The sequence below is a fragment of the Ambystoma mexicanum genome, chromosome 14 (genome assembly GCF_040938575.1).
Source record: "Ambystoma mexicanum isolate Mex_15411 chromosome 14, UKY_AmexF1_1, whole genome shotgun sequence".
NCBI classification, from domain to species: domain Eukaryota; kingdom Metazoa; phylum Chordata; class Amphibia; order Caudata; family Ambystomatidae; genus Ambystoma; species Ambystoma mexicanum.
Window position 1 is genome coordinate 134,288,540 of NC_090940.1, and position 20,581 is coordinate 134,309,120.

Below are 20,581 nucleotides of genomic sequence, written 5' to 3' on the forward strand. Positions count from 1 at the left end.
CGAGTACCATGCACAAAAGGTAGTAAAAAGTAACCACTGCCACCAGCCATTTAAGCCAGTCAGTGTAACAAAAGGTTACATGAGAAGTGGAATAAGAAGTCACTAGGTAACCCCCCAACACTGCACATAGGGTGGTGTGTCTTGGACCCACAAAAGAAAAGGTAAGTAAGATAAGTCATCCTGCTATTCGTGGGAACTGTAGTTCTCACAAGAAAAGGAATTTAAACTTTAATAGAAGTCCAAAGGCCTTCTCAGTGGCACTGCGTAGAGAGGGTGCTCTGTGTCACTAGGCAAAAAGCAGATGCCTATGGAGTGGAGTTTACCAGACTCCATGAAACAGCAGAATCAGAAAAATCCTAGTCAGAGAAAATACATGGGTGAGTAGTAAAACGTCCCACTCACTCAGTAGTTGAACGTTTAAAAAGTCCTGAGTCCAGCAAAAGAGCTGGAGGGGCTCTAAGGTTAAAGGGAATTAGCACAGAACAGTGGCTTTGGTTCACTGAGGGAGACAGCAATAACATTGGAATGGGTTCTGCTTTGCTTGGTGCTGCTGGAGGGATGGTTGGGGGACGTTTAAAAAAAATTGTTAAAAAACAAACCTTTTTTTATTTATTTATTGTGCCCTAGCCAATTTTTTCTCCTTTTAGCACATTCAACAAAGACATATATAAAAAGTAAAAACGTGAATATACACAATCCAATCACATTTGTGAACAATCAATCAAGACACTCAAACCTGTTTTCTTGTTGGGACTGCCACTTTGCACCACATACTGCTTTGGAAATGGGGGTGTCGAGGGGAGAGGTTAAATACCGAAAAGGCCCTGTCTTTACTGGGTTGAGGGGTGCAGCGGTGTCTGTCCATTGAATGCCATTAAAAGCAAGATAAGATCACTCACATGAAAGACCAGGAAGGCATCTTCATGTGCCAGAGCTCGTGATTGGGAGAAATTAAGTTCCACAAGTCATCATTGAATTGCACAGCGGCATGTAACAAGAAAAGACATTTAGTGTTCCAATGAATTCATAACACAGCTTTCACAGGTGCCATGTTAACCAGCTTTTCCACTTCTTAAAACCTGTTTCCCCTCACTCTCCTATGTGGCAATAGTTATGGACATATTTTGGTGGATGTGCTTCCAAAATGACCCAACAGCTGGAAAAAGAAGTGGATTGCCTGTGTGGATCCCGTCACCAAGAGCAATTCAGCAGAGGATTATGGTGGCCTTACTGGTTAGAAGATTAATGGAAACAAAACGTATTTGCTAGCCCTTTCCAGGAATAAACTTGGAAGGGTACTATTTTTGTCTGTCCTTTGCAGACAACCCTAAATACATAGGAATTTGTTTGTACATGAATCTTATGATGCTAGTGGCCAAGAATGTAGGGTGTAGGGACAAAAGCATGCCATCTTTTAAAGCTGGCAGAAGCATCCACCCTTCTTCATAGAATGTTTCTACTTAAATTCTTAATTATTGTTCCATTGCACCAAAGATTGTCATTTCAGATCATTCACCAACCTAATACAGACTTCTGACTGCAACAATTCATCACTACCAACGCCTCTGCTGCTCGTATTAATCGTCTCAACATTCAGAAAATGTATCTAATCACCACCCTTGTGCTCAGCAACCTGGAATGCTGCTCCTGCCTACTTCTTAGCCTTCCTCTATACTCCTTCCTCTCTCTAGAAAACATCCTCAGTTTCACTACCCACACTCTCTACAACCTACCCAGATCCACCCCCATGTCTAACTAACAAACCAATGCTGGTTGGCTCTCCATGCACAACCGCTCTATTTTCAAATTCCTTCTCCTAGTAATTTCTCCAAAGCTATCAATGGTCTTGCTCCTCAGTACCTGGCTGTGTGTGTCTGCTCGCCATTGTGTTCTCTCTGCACAAACCTCACTGGCTCACGCGCCCTCTCCCCCCACTGTGCTTCTTCTTGCTTCTGCTCTTTCTCCCTACTCGCCCCACTCCATTGGTACCTGCTGCCCATCCTAATCAAAGCCAGCCCAAGAGTAGATCTCTTCAAAGCTCAGCTTGATCTTCACCTAGTGGTCAAAGAGGGAGCTTCCCCAATCATTCCTACTTGATCGCATCACTCCCCACAGTGCTGCACAATAATGTAATTTTTTATATTTCTACCATACTCCTCTTTAGTTTGCAGCACGCCCCCCCACCGCCCCTCCACTCCCCGGTTAATATCTCTTTTGCAAATCACCTTTTGTTTTGGAGAGGGGTGTTGGTTTTTTCCTGAACTATGTCCACCCCCCCCCCATTCACACCCTCATAAACTAGCTCATCACTTCTCATATGTGTGCTTGTGAACAGGCACCCTTTTTGGGGAATCCCTCCGAAATCTGTAAATGAGTTATTTCTGATCCAAATTGACATGCCTATTTTTCATATAAATACGATACTGTATGATCGCTAAGTTGATAGACTCTGTTAAGCCATATCTAATTGATAGGGTTGTGCATAAATACATTAGGCATATGGTAATCTAATGCAAAATTGATTTCCTGCAATATTCTACACATATCGTTTTGATACCTTACCTGCTGTGAAATTGGAGCCAAACTGGATTGTACTTTGATATGTTATTGGCAGCAAAATCTTATTGGTTTGAAGTGGGATGAGCAGATGGAAAGCATTTGGATTATCGTATGTAGCGCTGAAAACTGGAAAATAACAAAACAGATATTCTGGCAGTGGTATTCAGGTCTCAGGATGGTTGGAGAATGGCACTTAGTTGGAGATAGTTATACATAGTCAAGGGGTTTATGTATATGCCATTGGAATTTCAAGTGTGTAGATCACTGTGTATTTGCATTCTCTGTTCAAAACCAAAAACCATTTGAACACACAAAAATGACCCTCTTCCAATTCCATTCCACAGGCTTTGAACCAGCTGTTTGAGAAGATCATAGCCCTGGATATTGACGAGCGTCACCTTCTGCGTCTTGGTCATGGGGAGGAGGCGCTAGAGACTGAGAAGGATTTCAGCAGGTGTGTTGAGCATCAGAGGAACAGCTAGTCTCAGTGAAGATTGAGTTGATACCTAATTTTGTTATTGAGTATGCTTGTGAAGCATGTCGCCTTCAGCAGCATTTCCTAATAGACATTGTTTTGTTGTGTGAGCAGAAAGCATTCAGAAGGGCTCAAAATGGTAACCAGCAAGAAAAGTGTGGTTGGTTCATGGCAACAACAGAAGGATCTCCAAATGTCCTTTTTTGTTTTCTTTTCTTGAGATAGGTTGTGTATCGCAAACAAGACACATTACTGATGATTCAGCGGTTTTGCCCATTGCCCTCCCTCCCTCCCCTTCCCCGTTAGCTCCCTGCTCCCTTACATCTCTGCTTCCCTCACCATGTCCTTTTCCCTATGATTTGGAAAGTGCTCCATTGCTTCCTGAAGCTAGGTCCACACGCAATAAAATACCCTAATAATAATGATAATAATAAATAGCTCTCAGACATTGTAAGCATCCAGAAATAGTCTACCAGGATAAGGGAACAATGATTTAAAGTTCTTGCATATATTGTTTAATTTTTGGTGCATTCTCTTTCGCTATTCTAGCTCATTGTTTTTCCAAGGCCTTTAGTTAAACACACACATATATCATAGATGAAACCTGTGTCATGATACTGGGTATCAAAATTCATTGTTTGAATCTCTGATGCTCATAAACAATGCTAATTTAGTGATACTGTGCTTCACACAGTTGTAAATATTATTGTTAATCATTGTCTGCTCAACGATTCCCCAACTCTTGAATTAGATGATGAAACCCTCCTCTTCCCCTACTTATAATCTACTTCCCTTGTTTATTTTTTGTTTGTGTGCCCTAAAACGCTATTTATTTTCTGCCTGCTGGAATTATATGTAGATTTTAACATTGATATAGTGTATTGTATTCAAAGTGGCCAAAATGTTGCATTCTCTTTGGGACCAATACGTTTCATGACGCACTTGCACAAAGCTATTTCCGATCAGTGCCTAGGATGCAAGGAAACAATGAAAAGTTGGTGTGGTCAGCTCCCTAGAGTTTATTTCTTAAGCATAAGTGTTGCAAGTGTGTAACAAGTGACTCTGTCTTGCTTTCTCCTCCCCTCCCTTTCCCTAATCTAAGGTATGGTCGAGTAAATTATGTCCTGGCACGGAGGCTGGAACTCCTGCGTGAAGTCGGGCGGCTGCAGGAAAGCCTTGGCGTCCCGGGTGATGTTTCATATACCTGTGAGACTGCTGGCCATTTCTTCTTGTATCAGGTAAGCTTGCGATCTCTCTGAACCTCAATCCTTGGGCTTCAATGATGTTGGCATAGGCAGCAGACCACCGAAAATTATTCTCTAACTGTGGGCCCCTTAAACATTTAGCTGGCTTCTATAGTTCCAGTTTGTGAAGTTCCACTGTCACTGCAACTTTTTTCTGATGTGTGGCCCTTAGCCCATACAGCTAAAAGGGTTTCGGCAACACAGTGATTCCATCATCCTAAACTTGTGTGTTGAGGAGTAGGCAGGTGACAGCAGTACTTTAGTTTTGGCTAAACAAGTGCCATTTTTACCGCATTAGTAGCCCAAAGTACTTATATAGTAGCCATTGGTGTACTAATGTATTTTTTTCCAAGTCCTACTCCCAGCTATTTTTTAGTGCATGTCACCCAAGGAGGAACTAATCAAACATTTGTGAGCAAGTGTAAGGAGCTTGTGCAGAATCCTATGCTTCACTGGCAACCAGTAAAGGGACCTTCTGGCGGTGGAGATATGAGACAAAAGATTGATTTAGAAATACTGCTCTGTGACTGCACGGAGCAGTCTGTCTAAATGGAACTGTCACGCTCCTGCCGCACCAGAGTGCGCGCAAGGGCTGGCTGGACCCGGAAGCGAAGGACGTGGAGAACAGGTAAGTATGTGGGTGTGTGTGTGTCTTGTGTGTATGTATGTGTTTTGGGTGGAGATAGGGGGATGGGGCTGAAATCCAGCGGGAAAGGTTGGTTGCCTGGGGCGTTGCGGCACATTAAAAAAAAAAAACACACATTTAAAGGTCTCAAGATGAAAAGACCTTTATAATGCGGTTTTTACGATCAAAAGAAAATAGGGCATTGTAAATCAGTCTTTCACATAGAACCCCTTGTATGTCAGTGGAGCAGGGTGGGTTTAGTAATTGCCCACAGCAACCCTCGCAGAATGGGACACCAAGAAGGACTCTATCCAAGCTGCACCACTCCCTGAGCACCTCACAAATTCAACCAGCCTGCTTGGGCATATTCTGGTTTGGTTTATTTGCCGCTGGAGGTCCATTCTGGGCTTCCTGGCGACTCCTGCTGCATTTTCTCGTTCCCCGGCAAGATCTTCCACTTGGCTGTGTTTCAAACGCATTTCCTGTAGACTTCTATTGGGGGTCCCCAAGCTCTGCTACATCTCAGAGCTGTGGGTAAATCCTGCCAAGCCCGTGGTTGGGCGGAGCCTTAAATGCAGCGGTAATAGGGTTACTGCCGCATTTAAGGGTTTCCCGCCAAACTCGTGATGGTGGTGATTGTATCAATATTTTTCCCATAAGTGTATTTCTAAGGTAACTGTTGCGAACATGTATTCTTCATTCTTGGAAGCCTTTGGATATGTTTTGGACATTTCTACTACCCTTTGATTGTGACTGTAATCTGTGACATTTGATTCTTTTTAATACCATGCCCCAGAGCAAGGGAGTACAACTTGTTTCACTGGAGGGCTGAATGTTCCGCACAAGTTCCATACAGTGGGCTGAACTATGCATCGGAGCAGTTGGTAGGGGCATCCGTGCACATATCTGAATTAAAAAAAAATCTACTGTTTTAAGGTGTAATTATGTACTGTAACACGTGATACCTTGCCTTTAAATGGCATTACCAGTTTGATTTATTTGTATCATGTGACTGAAATCATGTTTTTAAATGGAAATAAAAATGACTTGGTGATGACGGAGTCCCTTTAGGGCAGGCAACACTTCATCAAACTCATTTGACTTGGAGGGCAATAAATAATGTCCTGAAGGGCCACATGTTGTGCACCACTGCCCTAGAGGGTTAAAATGAATGTGGTGTGTTGGTGTGGGCCTTGAAATTTTTTAGAACAGTTTCCTTTTGGTTAAAATGTCTCATTTCCTTTTTGTCTCCCATCCCCTATCTGTATGTGCTACTGACTGACCAGCAGGTCTAGGGCCTTCCACATATTACTGAATTGTACAAGCCCATTAGCGGCTCGACCTGCTTATTAGGTTGTGAGGTTCCCTTGTTCTCCCCACCACCTGTTAATTTATGTTGGGTGCCTACCAGTAGCACTGGGCCCATTAATAGCCAGCGGGTGAGGGGAGACCTTTAAAACCATTACTGCTTTTTATAATATACTGGGTATTTTGTAATACTGTGTCTTATACCTTAAATATCTGACTTTTTATGTGCGACTTAGTAAACTATATATTCTTTCAGTATATCAGCGTATGGTGTTTTCTAAAGATGTGTGTGGTCTAGTTGTACCTTGTGGCGATCTGTCCAATCAGGACAACCGGCACACCAGAAGACAAAGGGTTGCAGAGTTTCGGACTCCTCCCTCACTTCCCGCCTTTACAGAGGCACTGGAGCTTCGGGGGGAAACATAAAGGGTTCCCACCGAGGAGACAAAACTTCAACCATGACCTCACCCACATAGGACGACAGAATAAGACTCAGGACAAGCACGCTGCAAATGGCGAAAAAAGAAAGAAGCCACAATTCTAGCAGAATGGTGATCCTTCTGTGCATTACCGCAGCTGGTTTAACAGCCTGCGTGTAACATCAACTAAAAAGTCATTGAAGTAGATTCACTGCCCCAGCAATAAGAGTTAGCTTGCCAGAGTTACAGAAATGTTACGAGGTCAGTGAGAAAGAGGATACCATGTATCTCCCCAGCTCTCAACATAAGGTGGGGTGTGCTGGTATCGCATATAAAATGTAAAGGAGTGGAAAATCCCTCTCTACCCTTGGGAACAGTAGTTCACACAAGGTAAATCAAGAGAATATATAAAAAGGGAAGCCCCAGGGCCAACCCAGCAACACTGCACATAGGGTGCGTTGTGCTGCAATGATGCCTAAAAAATCATACGAAAGGATATCTTCAAACACACTATAAAGAGACATAAAAAAAAGTAACCCATAAAAAGAGTGAGAGGGAAGATTCCCACTCACTCAGGAACATAGAAAAATTATCACCAAGTCTGGGGATCTAATGGGTGAAGAAGATTTATCATGGAAATGAAAATGTACCCTAACAGTTGGGGTTCGACGTGCCATTCTTCATACTGTTTTTGTGGCCCCTTAAGCCTTTTCAAAATGTGGCCATATATTATTGAAGGGTGTTGCAGGATAAAGGTGGACCTCAAAAACCATATTTTGTATGAAATCTGGGACCATATAAGTAATGCTGTCATTGCAAATACTAAACATTTTGTAGAAATCGGAATGCATAAATCATGACAAAACACTTTCTATCAATCACAAACGTTTTATTCTCACAATTCCTTTGCTGGGGTCTCGCTCTTTAAAAAGGTTTACTTCTAGAAAGAGGCCCCCTAGGTATTTTCCATCGAGGCCCTTCTGCTGGTTATTTGTGTAACACATTAGGGGCAGATTACTCAATTTTCTGTTCTCTGTGAATTACTTTCTGTGGTATATTGTCAACAATTTGGGCCCTCCCACAAAATGTTGTGTGCATTCTCGTGAATAATTGAGAATTAAACCGAAGGGTATTTTTCTTTCATTAATGGCCTTTTCACTGTTACCTTGTTTTAATGCATTGCTTTGCCATTTTCAGTTTAGAGCTCTGCATTTATAATTAAATATACCTATATTACAGATATTTATTTTAATGGGCTCATTTGAAATACTTTAGAAGATGTCTGTCTGGATTTGTTACACGCAGCCTACTCCAGGCTGTTAAATTTCCGCAGGAATTTTGGAACAGCCAAGCCTTTTCCTGTGCAAGTCTGTTAAGAACCTAAATAATGTTGTAATATTACATTTACTACTCAGTACTTGTCTTTAACTTTTACCGATAAATCAGAGGGGGAGGGATGTGTAAAGAGGGCAAATATTAAGTAAAATAGTACTTTTTAAAACCGAAGAGACATATCCAATGGAATGACAGCCTTCAAAGTCGTGTTCCTCTCTTTTGCAGGTCATGTCTCGATGGGAGGAGTATCTCAGCAAAGTCAGCAGCAAAGCCAACATGGTTCCTGAGGTGACAGAGGTCTCCCTGGCCTTTCCTTTCCACCAGTACTTTGCCAATGCACCACAGCCCATATTCAAGGGTTGCTCATACAAGGAGGACATGGAGATCGCGGAGGGATGCTTCAGACACATCAAGAAAATATTCACTCAGCTCGAGGTATGGTTTGCATTTATGAACAAAACATGGCATTAGTGCGAAGGTACTGGGATGGAATTTTTATTTTTTTTCTTCATTAAGGGATTATCAAAATGAATAGTGAATGTATGAGAAATTAAATTACGGCAGACCTATTTGTTTACATTTTAAGAAATTAATTCAGTGGCTGACGCACATTTCAAAAAATAGTTTTTTAATGTATTTAAAGGTATATTATGATGCACCATTTAAAGCTGCTTCATAGTGCAAAAATGTGGAATATGGTCTGTTAATCAGTCTCATGTTTATCATTGTTCCAGCAGCCTGTTTGCTTTGCCGATTTAGGTTATTTTAGGCGTTTGATCTTAGGAAAGCTGATTTGTGGCACATTTCGATGATTTTTTATGTGTTAAAAAAATCCCTTTTAAAAATGTAAGCTTTTAAATATGTTTTAGAGCTGTCTTATCCCATAGGTTGACAGTTGTCAAGCCGATCCCAGCATGATGACAAGTTATGGTTCTAGCATGTTTTAAGCCACTTGGTTTTCCAAATCAAGCAACATTGTCCAAAATCCAAATTTTCACTCCATACTTCCCTGTCTCCTCTTGTATTTGTATTGCATAGTCTTCACAAATGCACATACCCCTGGTGTGAGTTTCAACACCCTAAATTGTGGCTCTGGCTGGAGGCCCTGGGCATTTAGCTTTTTCCTGATTGGTTACCGGTCTTTTTCCTTTTTATCAGGTGAGTCCTATCCCATGGCCTCATCAGAGATGCAACTCTGGGGTGTAGACCAAGAGAGGTGCCAAAGACAGCCTGTTCCCTGTGCAAGTACCTTGCACAATGTATTGTATAGTTGGTGGCAGGCAACAATTTCTGACTACATTGGTATACAGCCATCTTTATCCTGAGGGCTTTAATAGTGTGCACCCCAGCATTAAAGAAGTCAATTGCTGAGTCCCACAGCTAACCTTTGTTTCCTATGAAATAATGCAAGGGTTACAGATGTGGCCATGTATGATCATGGCCCTTGCTTGTCCTTGAGAGCTAGACAGTAAAGGCAAGAAACTATTACTTGCAGGTGAATAGGTTATCTGGAATGTACTTTAATCCACGTCCTGAGTGAAAGCCACTAACATTTTAATGTGGCAGCCATGTGTTGAGGAGGATTTCTAGAATCTGTCCTGGCCTGGCGGACAGATTGTAGGAGGCCACCCTAGTTATAGTGAACAGGGGAACTCTGAGAGGTTAGCCAAAACCCAATCAAGGTAGCAATTGAGACAGTCAAGGCTATTCTCGGGAGAGTGAGTGGGGCAGTGGTCCACAATGAGTCCTCATATTGAAGCACATAATAATTAAATTTAGATGGAAATGTATAAAACAGTATTTATTCTACACCTCTAACACACACTAAAAATAATTAATCAAGCAGCTGATAAGATCGCACAGCACTCAATAATACATATTTATACAGACACCATAGGTTCTTAAAATGCATTCACTGACTTAAATCAACAAAAGCGGTAAGTAACGTGATGCAGTAAAATGGAACCAAGTCACAAGTGATAGTCCCTAGCTTCAGCAGTCCAATTCCTAAGAAGAGTGGAGCCCTGTGCCCACAGGTCACAATGCTTCTCCCCAGAATGTAACTGATGCAGGTACGTTACTTGTGTTGGTGATGGTTCTAAAGAAGAGATGCAACAATGTGTTCTTATCAGTCAGATTTTACTGCTCAGTTGTGACGACCAAAAAGCAGAGGAATGGAAGGATACAAAGAGGCTTGATCTCAGTGTTATCCTATGGAGGACAGGGGGAGGAAAATGCTTGTTTACTTACCCCCTAACTGATTTTCCCAAAGGACTGGATTGGTCGACTGGGCGTCACTGGAGGTTGTATTTCCTGCCGTTTGGTTCTGCTGGTTCTGCTGAGATGTGCCCAGGTGATGCAGGTGCAAGGATTCTTCCAGATGGGTCCAGGAGCAGAGTGCAATCCATGGCAATGGAGAAATACAGAATGCACTGATACAGCCCTCTTCAGGACACTTCACAGGACAAGGAACGGGAGTTCCAGCGGCGACCATCGAACACAGACGACGATAGGCGTCCTTCCAGTCGCGGTTGAAGAAGTCCTTCCAGAGCAGGATCCCTTGAAGCTGGGAGGCTGATATTCAGCAGGAAGACGACTTATACCACAAGCTGGTGACCACCCAAGTTCCAAATGCAAATGCGGAACAGCAACAATTATAGCAAAATATCCCACTGGAGAGATGGTCAGTTCACCGGATGGTCCAGGAACACTTCCGAATGCTCAGGACGGCTGGATCCCCAAGAACACATTGAGACTGGTTGGTCCCACTAGCCCAGGAGTTGAAGCACTGCACAGGGCTTCGCACATCCGGTATTGCACCAGGCTTCAACCGGCCAGATGCAGGATGGGATGCAGTGCCTCTTCAGGATTCTTCTTCAGATCGTCAGCATGCTGTTCTTCTACAAGGGTTTCTGAGCTCCGGTGCTGATCTGAAGAAATGGCTACAGTTGTCCTCTTCTTATCCATAATCCAGCCTGGAAGCAAGTCCAAGCTCACCACTGGCATGGATCTGAACCATTCAAACAGCCAGTAGTTGTCCAATCAGGGACAAATACTGGTTTCACTCATGCCCCACACCCTAGACTCACTGGCACCATGGTTGTGGAGTAGGACCAGACAGTCCCACCCCCTTCCTGGGCCAAACACACACACAAAGGCGTGACTAGCCTGTGAAAGCTGCAGCTTTCGCGGGCAAGTGCATGATCTTATATGGGATTTCCTGGCTTGGCAAGAAGAAGGGCACAGGGGCGGTGGCAGGTTTCGGGGCTTAGGTTACCATAACTGTCGAATTTCAGGGGTTTTTTTGGTTTTAATTGGAACCATAAAGGGGAGGTTGAAATTATTTTTTTTTGTGAACTGCATAGGTTTTTGGTAGGGCAACTTAACCATAACGTCCCCTCAACAAAGTTTTTTTTGTAGTGAATTGTACAGGTTTTTGGAAGGTGGAACTTGAGCATGACATTGTGGCAATGAAGGTGTTGTGTGGAATATACACTGCAATGTTGTGATTTTGGGAGATATGTAGTACAATCTACGTACTTGATATACATTTAACATAGAACATACAGAACCCCCTCCCTATTGATAATAGAAAGGGACGGACTGAGCGCCTGTTTGTGGACGGGGGCGGACATGAGCAACATTACCCAAAGAGGTGGGGGGTATCTGAAAATGTACTATTGTCTTGCACAAAAAGTGTACAACATAGAAAGACAAAGATATTATAAGTAGTAGTAAGTAAATATGGAAACCTGAAGATGTGAAAAGAAAAGGACACATTTAATGACCATGCAGAATGAAATGGATGGTACCATTTATAAAAAAAAAAAAAAAAAATGCCTCCATCGTATTCACTTCACAGAAACACGGCAGCCTGGAACGCCAGTGTACGGACGCAGTAGGATGAAGGGAGATTACATCAAAAGAGTGAGTGGAGGTAATTTTTTTGTATGTGTGTGTTTATTTTTGGTATGTGGTGCAGAAATAATAATTTCTTTCTGTTGTTTTGACTCAGAAATGGCTAGTACTTTGGAGTGGCTGGAGGAGTACTTTCCGCATGGGGAAATGTCTGAAGACAGCGACAATAATGGTACACATTGCTCTGCATATGCAAAATAATGACCAGTATTGTATAGGCATTTAACATATGTATATTTCTTTGGAACAGACCAGGAAAGAGAAGAAGAAAGGGCAACAAACGAGACAGAAGATGATAGGATAAAAAGGATTGAGCAGAAAATGGACATATTGAATGAGAATTTTAAAAGTTTACGAGAATTTGTGGAGGACTGTGTGAGAGGGAAAGTTCGTTACCATTGCCCCACCTGTAACTGCCCCGCTTCTCCATTCCGTAGTGAACCTTCCCCAAACCTTCAAGAGGAAAATAGACGTTTCTGACAAAATATCCATCCCTTCTTCCCCTCACAAATCTTCTCCTCATAACCAGCCCATGATGACATGTTGAATCCTAATTCCCCCATATTGGTGTCAGTGTCTGCTTCCCCCGCTATTTCTTTGGAGTGAAGTGTGTGTGTGTGTGTGTGTGTGTGTGTGTGTGTGTGTGTGTGTGTGTGTGTGTGTGTGTGTGTGTGTACAGTACTTGTAGTGAAAGAGTGTGAGTAAAAATATTTTTTTTTAAAAAGACGTACAATGTTTGCGAACAGCGCACCTGTTCGACCTATCCGTAAGGAATGCAATGTGGGTGCTGTAAAGGCAGTACACCTACCGTTACTAATGTCAAGTAAGATGGTCTTGATGTTTGATTGCACCATCTGTTGAAGTTGTGCGTACATAAACAGAAAGGGGCGTCCTAAGAACATTTTACCTCGCCGTACCGCTTGTAAACGAGATGAGACATGTTCGTAGAACACACCAGATGTCCGGGATGGCTGTAAATGAGCAAAATGGGAGTGTGTGAAGCACAGTATACCTGTCCGTATCGGGCGCAGCCAAAATGGGCCGTCCGTAGGACAGGCGTGGTGGCCAGCAAGTTCGTAGACAAACAAAATGGAGTTGTCCTAAGGACACTGGAACTGTCTGTACAGTGAACATAGCATGTATACACATTTGCAGTACAACCATAAGCATAGGGAACATTACGCCTGTCCCTAACTGTCCGTCTCACTTGTGTCGCACTTTGAATTAGTTTGAGAACCCGAACACTGTCCAGAGGACACTTGCGTGCATGCGCACGTTTGGTACTCTGCATTTGCTGTCCAGCGGACTCCCATTTCTGGCGCGGATGTGTTCAGGACGTCATGATGTGACCTACTCCCCACGCTGAGCGTGTGGACTAATTTGCGCAGTTTGTTTGCTTCCGCAACAGTCCAAAACAACTTGTAGACACAAGGCAAAGTATTGTAGAGTGTAAAAATATAATTTCACATATCCCAGACAATAAATGACCTGAGGACTTGGTATGTAACAGTTTTTTACCACTTTGCAGTGATGAAGGCGTTCACGAGGCACACCCCTCCACCCCTACAAATGGCCACACCCCCGAACGCATCTTCATTGTCCTTCTAGCTATAGCAGATTGAGGTGTACTGCCTTTACTGCTGTAGTGACCAAAAGGAAACTAATCGGTATGGCTTCCATGGCTGCTGTTGGTTCATTAGCCTCTACACCACCCCCAAACCCGCCGCCACCACCACCACCATCATCTCCCCAAGGGCCTGCAGAGAGATATCTGGGTGAGGATGTAGAGAGTGAGGAAAAAGAGGAGGAAGAGAATGAAGTGGAGGAACTCAGCACTAGGAGCACTCGCCAGGAGTCGTGGGTGTGACGGTTGTTTTCCGTTTATGGGAACGTACCAAAAGCACGTGCAAACTTGGTGAAGTGTAACCAGTGCGAGGTGGTGCTGAGTCGTGGAAGATTTGGTTCGTACAGCTTTGGTACGACAGCCATGAAGCGACACCTCACTTCGTTCCATACTGCGGACATTCTCAAGGTGATGCCATGTGAAGAGTGTAGTCGATTGAGTTCCTCCACAGCATCCTCCGTGTCCGATCCTCCCACCACGAGAGACATTTCCGGGGTGGTAGCGCCTCACAAGCCATTCGCAATGCTGTTGACCCTTCCCTTTCAAAGGTGACAATAGTGTAAGTATTGTGACGCAGTACTCTGCAGGGGGGAGAGTTTTCGAAGTGCTTTTGAGGCTACGGTCACAGAGCACCAGAAGATTTGCTCATTACCTAAATAAAGCTCATCCTATATCTTTCTCTGTTCACCTGCCCTTTCTTATCCCCGTGGCTGGTGTCCCTTCCTTACCCTCCTTTGGCCTCTTCTCCTAGTGTGTCGTGTGCTGTGAAGCAATAAACGTGAAAACAACAAAAATTACAGAAAAGGCTCTTTGCAGAGCCGCCTTTCTCAGTTTAAAGATAGAACTATGAAGTGACTGTCGTAGACCCCTGCGGAGTGGTGGAAAAGTTTGCCGACAGTCGTAGGGGAAAAAAGGGAGGGTGCCATCGGAGCAAACACAATGAAGTGTACGCTGGGAGTAAGTGGTGGCTCTGAAAAGAGCCTTTGGGTGGTGTGTTGTGTGGGTCAAAAACTGTGGATTGGAGAAAACGGATTGTCAGATAGGTTAGTGTGAATTCAAAAGAGGTTGCAATGCATTTTGTACCTTGCGAAGAAAAATCTGATTGCAAGCATATGTGAGGTGGACTCCATCTATGCGGAAAATGAAAGAGCTGCGAACAAAATGTTTTCATTGTGGAAGGAGGACATTCCAACATCTCTTAAAAAGGCACAAACAGCCTTATTCACATTGCGTCTCTCTTTCTCCATTTGTGGACCAAAAGCAGAAGAACGCAGCCATATTTGTCTTTGTGCAATACAGGAAAAAAGTATTTGACAATTTGGAAACATGTCCATGAGCTTTGCAAGTCCTTCCTTCATTGCAAAGAAATTCCAGAGACATGGCTTAAACTGTTTCCTCCGCAATGATTGATAAGTATATCTGGAGGACGCTCTGTCAGTAAAGTAACACAGAGAGGTACCAAGTCCAGCCACCTCATGCCACGCACGCCATGCCAGTGCACTTCCACATGAGGAAATCTGAGATCTGCAGATAAACTGCAGCTTTCTGCATGTACCTTCAACCAATGTATCCATGAGTCTCCCAAAATCCAGATATTCTGTTTTCGAGCATGGAAAGCCATGGCTGTGTGGTCTCCTGTCAGGGAGAAGACGGTCTTACTAAAGTGCGCCGTTCAGAACACACCTACTGAACTTTATGGACCAATCCCTAGCTCCACTCATTCTCATTTGCATGCGTCTCCACCCCTGGATCCCCGTTGTTGATATGCGCTGGCTGCAAAGTACCGCCATGTTCGCGGACATGTATAGGATCAGAGCGTGACGACGGTACATTAAAGTGTTATTCCCCTTTTTCCCCTTTAAGGTGGGCTCTGAAAAGAGCCGTTTTTATTTTTGGCCAGGTACCGTACAGACATCTGTTATTTTATTTATTTTTTTGTATTTTTTGTCCTTGCTTTACTCCTACAACCATTCGAGAACCTTCTCTAAAGCAAGCCTTACGTTCCAAAAGAACATCACATTTCTCAAAGAAGATAGCCCAACACCATCTGCTTCAAAATAATCTGCATTGCTTGAAGCAATGTTATCATGGCTGCAGAAAAACATACCAGCTCGTAACATGAATGCACGCATGCCGCAATTGATGATGCACCTCCCAATAGTTTGATCTGGACAGAAAACAGAATTGTTGTCCCATTTTACTCTAGGGAGTAAAGCAGAAAAAATTACTTTCGTTGTTGGGAAGATGGTCATGAGTGCTTCAACCAACTGTGTGAAATCTGCCAACAAAGTACCTGAACTCACGTATCCCAAATGGGAAGCACCGTAGTGCAAAATGACCACATGAGGAGTGGTCATTGTACGCATGTCTCTACAAACTTGCAGAATTGCCGAGCATTGGCATCAGTGTCAGCGCTCCACACCACCTCCACTCCTCTCGCATCGAAATGGTGTGCCACATGCCTACTCTCAGCATAGTGTAGTAAGCCATGCACAAAAATGTCTCTAAGCACCAAAACCCTGACCCTCTCCACCTCTGCCATCTTAAGTGTACGCACCGTCTTTTGACACAAAAAAGTAATGTGAACATCTGATTGGCTGATGCCTGCAGTCCTCTTTCCATGCAGGATTTGCTGTAGAAACCCGTATGTGACACGCCCTACCCGCAGACAAGCATTGTGTATGCGCGGCACGTAACTCTTACCCAGTCCTTCTACCCTTTCAACATCGGTAGCAAATAGAGTCCCTCATTGGACACAACTAAGCAGTCACACAACCATCTACCAATCACATTGAACATCGCTAATTCTAACTCCGTCATCAACATTGCTTACTTCAAATTTACTATCGATGATTCTGAATGTAAGTCGCATATTATTGCAAAGCACCTACTTCACAAGCTACTGTGCAAGTGTTGCGAATTTCTACGTACAGCTCCATGCATGCGCACATGCACGAGTATAGAAAACAGGTATGTATATTGTAATCAGAGAACATGTGCAACCCTTATGATTTAATTTAGACAAATTAATGCCGCTAAATGTGCATAGGCAATACATACCAATGCTCCTCCTTTTAAGTGCAAGATGTCCGATTTGTCATTGACAAACCGCACGACTGCTTACTGTCTTCCGCATAACGTGTACATGCGTTGCAAGCATGCCTATTTAGGGCGGAACTCAATTTTGTATGTGAAAATGTCAGCGTTGTGTACTGTGTACGGCCTACAGTAATGCTACTTGCAATGTAATCGTATGAGAAAAGTAAGCGCTCCCGATTGCTGTGGTGACATCTCCCTCTGAGGGTCTCCCGATTTCTCGGCATCGTGCTTTTAATTTGCAAGTAGAACATTTTTCCCCATCTACTACTGTGCCCTATCGCTTACAAACGTCTCTCCTATACATAGAACACCGTGTAAAAAACAAGGCATTTCCATAAACTTAAAATTGTTAGCAATTTTGAAGGACTTTCAAGTACCATATTGCAAAAACCATGCAAAGACTGCACAGAGTGAAATGAAATGCACACATGCAGTGGGTTGAAATATGAAAGTAGAATGCTGTGACTGAAGAAGCACAATTAATGTGTGCAGTATCATCACTGCTGTAAACACACAAAGTAATTGATTTTGTTTTTTGCACCACAGTGAAGACTACTGTCCTGAGAATCAACAGCATCTACACTCCAGACGACATATCCGAAGAAACCTGGTTATTTTGGAGAAAAGAAAGTAAGTACAGTACTACCTTTATATTGTAACTACTCCTCAAAGAGGCTGTGTGGGTTATTTGTTTAATTTGGGCGCCAAAGCAAACATTGATTTCTAAACCATTCTACCTACAAATATCCATTTATTGAACAAAGAATAACAGGCAGAATGGCTCACAAATCCCTGTGTGTTTGAAACTCAAATAACATACGTAATCCTTAGAAGGTTAGATTTAGAAAATAAGTTGCTGTTGCAAGTTTATGGCATTTCGTTTATTAATAATGGTTCTCGAGCCCACTTTGTACTCTCATCTGAAGCACATTTTAGTAGTATACAAACAGTAAAGTAGCCTTACCAAATCATTACAAGAGTCCAATGCATATTGACACACCACGACAAAGAGCTTCCCCATCAGACTCATGCACACATGCACACAGCAAACATACATTGGACAACAGACCAAAGTATACCTTTTTTTTTCAAAACACCAAAGAATGCCTACAAAAAGCAACTCTGTAGAAAGGAACGCAAAAGTAGAGCAAATAAAAATAAAAGTGCTCAATGTAAGCATCCACCTGTTGTACAGTTTATAGAGAATGTTGGAACAAACCAGCTAATGCAGTTGGGTAGCAAAACAAAGGAAGTCTCAACTACCGAAACTTTACCTCCTCCATCAAAATGTGTCACAAAACACAAAAATGTTGTCAAAACAACGACTACCAGTACAGATAACAATGCTCCGAATAATCCTGATAGTGTAACAAGAACGCATAGTAAAAAAAGTATTTTATCAAAAATGTTTCGTCACACAGTCCTTCAGAATCTACTAAGAAGAGGACCGAAATCATCCTCGTCCCTGAAAACCTACCGTAGAAAGTTAATCCTACAAGCTCTCGTGGACAGTGCAATCCTTCTCAAAAGGAAGTTGTTTATATTAGTGTTAAATAGAATGAAAGCACTAACAAAACTAAGTACTAAACTACAAAAGAAACTCCGCAATAAACGGAATGTGAACAAAAATAATTTCTTACATGTTTGTGGTGGTGAATGGAGTCACACAACAACCACAGAACCATATTTTAATGAAGAAGCATACAAACAAAATCAAACAAACACAATTGCCATCCATAGCAGTGGACGAGGGTATGAGAAAATCAACACTACCATCATGGAACAAGAAACACAGCTTACAAATGTATTCCCTGAAAACTCAGATTACCTCTCGATTCAGCAGAACCACACCGTCCAGTATACAAATGGCCGTGCACATCAGTGTGTACCATTCCAAACAAAGCGTTCAAATCATTACGTCAGTTCCTCAATCAATATGTAAAAGGTAAAGGCAAAAGTAAAATGAAAGTGCTGCAAAATATGGATATTTGATTTGTCCAGTGCGGAAATACACAGGACTAAAGGGACATTCATTAGCCTGCATTTCTGGGCCTATTTGCAAAAGCACCTTCCATGATATCAAAAGGATATCAATACATCATTCCAATGTAAGAAATCTAGTGTATAAAATATACTATGCAAAAAGTCCAGCTTCAGAATTAGGCAACTTAAATACCACTCTTCTGCATGGTACACCCAAATACTTACAAGAAGAAATTGACCGTATTCAGAGAAAGTATTTTGGAAGTGAGAGCCACTTACAAAATGCAACAGTTTTAGAACATAGTAGCAACAATTCTGCAAATAGTAACCTTCTATTACACACACACAGAAAAGAAATAGTAAAATTTAAAAGGTCATCGGCTGAAGTACCAAACCATGTGTGTGTGTTGCCGCAGAACGTTTTACAAAAGGAACACAAAAAATGTGCACATAGCATACAAAATAGAAGACAATGAAGATTCTAAATGTTTTGAATTAGCTCTCTACCTTTTAGCAGAAAACAAATATGAACTAACTGAACGCCTAATATGTTGCAGTTACTATACTACAAAATTAGACAACAACGGCACTCCCTTCACGTGCTATTACAAATAATTTGGAATTGTTTCCATTACCAAAAATCCTGCAACAGCTCAATTTGTAGAGAGAGCATAATAATGCAAACAGTTCACCCATTTCAAGCAATTATACGCCTTCATCCAAAAACAGCAAAATTACCTTCCTCTGAATTGGTGAAAGGCATTCGTGGCAAAGTACTTTATTTGCCATTAGATCTAATGGAAAATGTACACACTCTAGGAGTGGAACTTTCAATAGAGCATTCTTTAATAATCTTGGTAAATGGAGTACCAACAAAGGACAAAAGAAGTTGGCAACAATTAATGGATTTACACAAAGTTAGACAAGCATTGCGGTATCTAAAAGACAATAATGAGTACTACAAGGAAATAATTATTGATGAAAGCTTCAGGGAAACAACTGAAATAATTCAAGAGCCATCAGAAACTGGACAATTCGAACTTCTGGATCCTGCTACAATATCCACTCTTTTGGACCATTACACAATTCTTCCATTGCATTCCAATGAAAGCATAGATGATGCACTGGAAACTTACCAAATGCGACAAACCAAAGGGTCACCAATGAGAATATGGGAAAAAAGTATAGAAGCACGTGCTTTTCCACTGCTATTTCCTACTGGCAAAGGTGGAAGATACGATGATAGACCCACTCAGAGATTGGGGCATCAGAATACCGTTCATTACAAATGTATTCGCAAGATCCCAGATTTAGACAAAATGTGGAATACGTATTCCACCTACTCTATGAAAGTGAATTAGCAACACTATGTTACAGAGTTGCACACATTCTTAAATCTGGTACCCACTTTCAAAATATGTTGCTGCAAATACAAAAACAAAGGTAAATACTACACCAAATGCCGCTTTGGTTTCCCTAGACCAGTTACAGAAACAGGTGAAGTAAACAACTTCATGTCTTCAATTCAACATAGTGTTAAAGGTAAATCACCTAAGAACACATATTACATAAAAAGAAGGGAAGAATCAAAATAAATCAATGATTACAATGCAATCATTGCCCTCTTATGAAATGCAAACATAGATGTGCAGTACATTGCAGACAATTCAACTGCTGTTGCACAATATGTTACAGCCTACTTAACAAATGCAGAAAAAACAGAGCTTCAAGACCTCTGGGATGACCTAGCATCAGACTAAACATTATCACAGAAATTGTACAGCCTAGGCATAAAAATGCTCTCTCATAGAGAATGTGGCGCCTATGGAGCAGCAGATCGTTTAACCGGTACTGCTTTGTATGGAAAATCAGACAACATAGTATGGCTCAGTCTTGGTCCTGCAAAATCTAGAAAGAGAGTGCTAAAATCATATGAGGACATGGGATCATTTCCGGCAATTATTTCTAACGGCCAAGACATTCTAAAAAAAC

General features: G+C 42.2%; 1 protein-coding gene across 1 annotated transcript in view; it reads left to right on the top strand.

The window, feature by feature from the left end:
- AQR (aquarius intron-binding spliceosomal factor) overlaps nucleotides 1-20,581 on the top strand; it is an 877,350-nt gene that overhangs the window by 549,616 nt on the left and 307,153 nt on the right. The window contains exons 24-26 of the mRNA XM_069638728.1: nucleotides 2,904-3,013; nucleotides 4,137-4,272; nucleotides 8,191-8,400. Coding sequence (XP_069494829.1) covers nucleotides 2,904-3,013; nucleotides 4,137-4,272; nucleotides 8,191-8,400 — 456 coding nt within the window. The remainder of the gene's footprint in view (nucleotides 1-2,903; nucleotides 3,014-4,136; nucleotides 4,273-8,190; nucleotides 8,401-20,581) is intronic.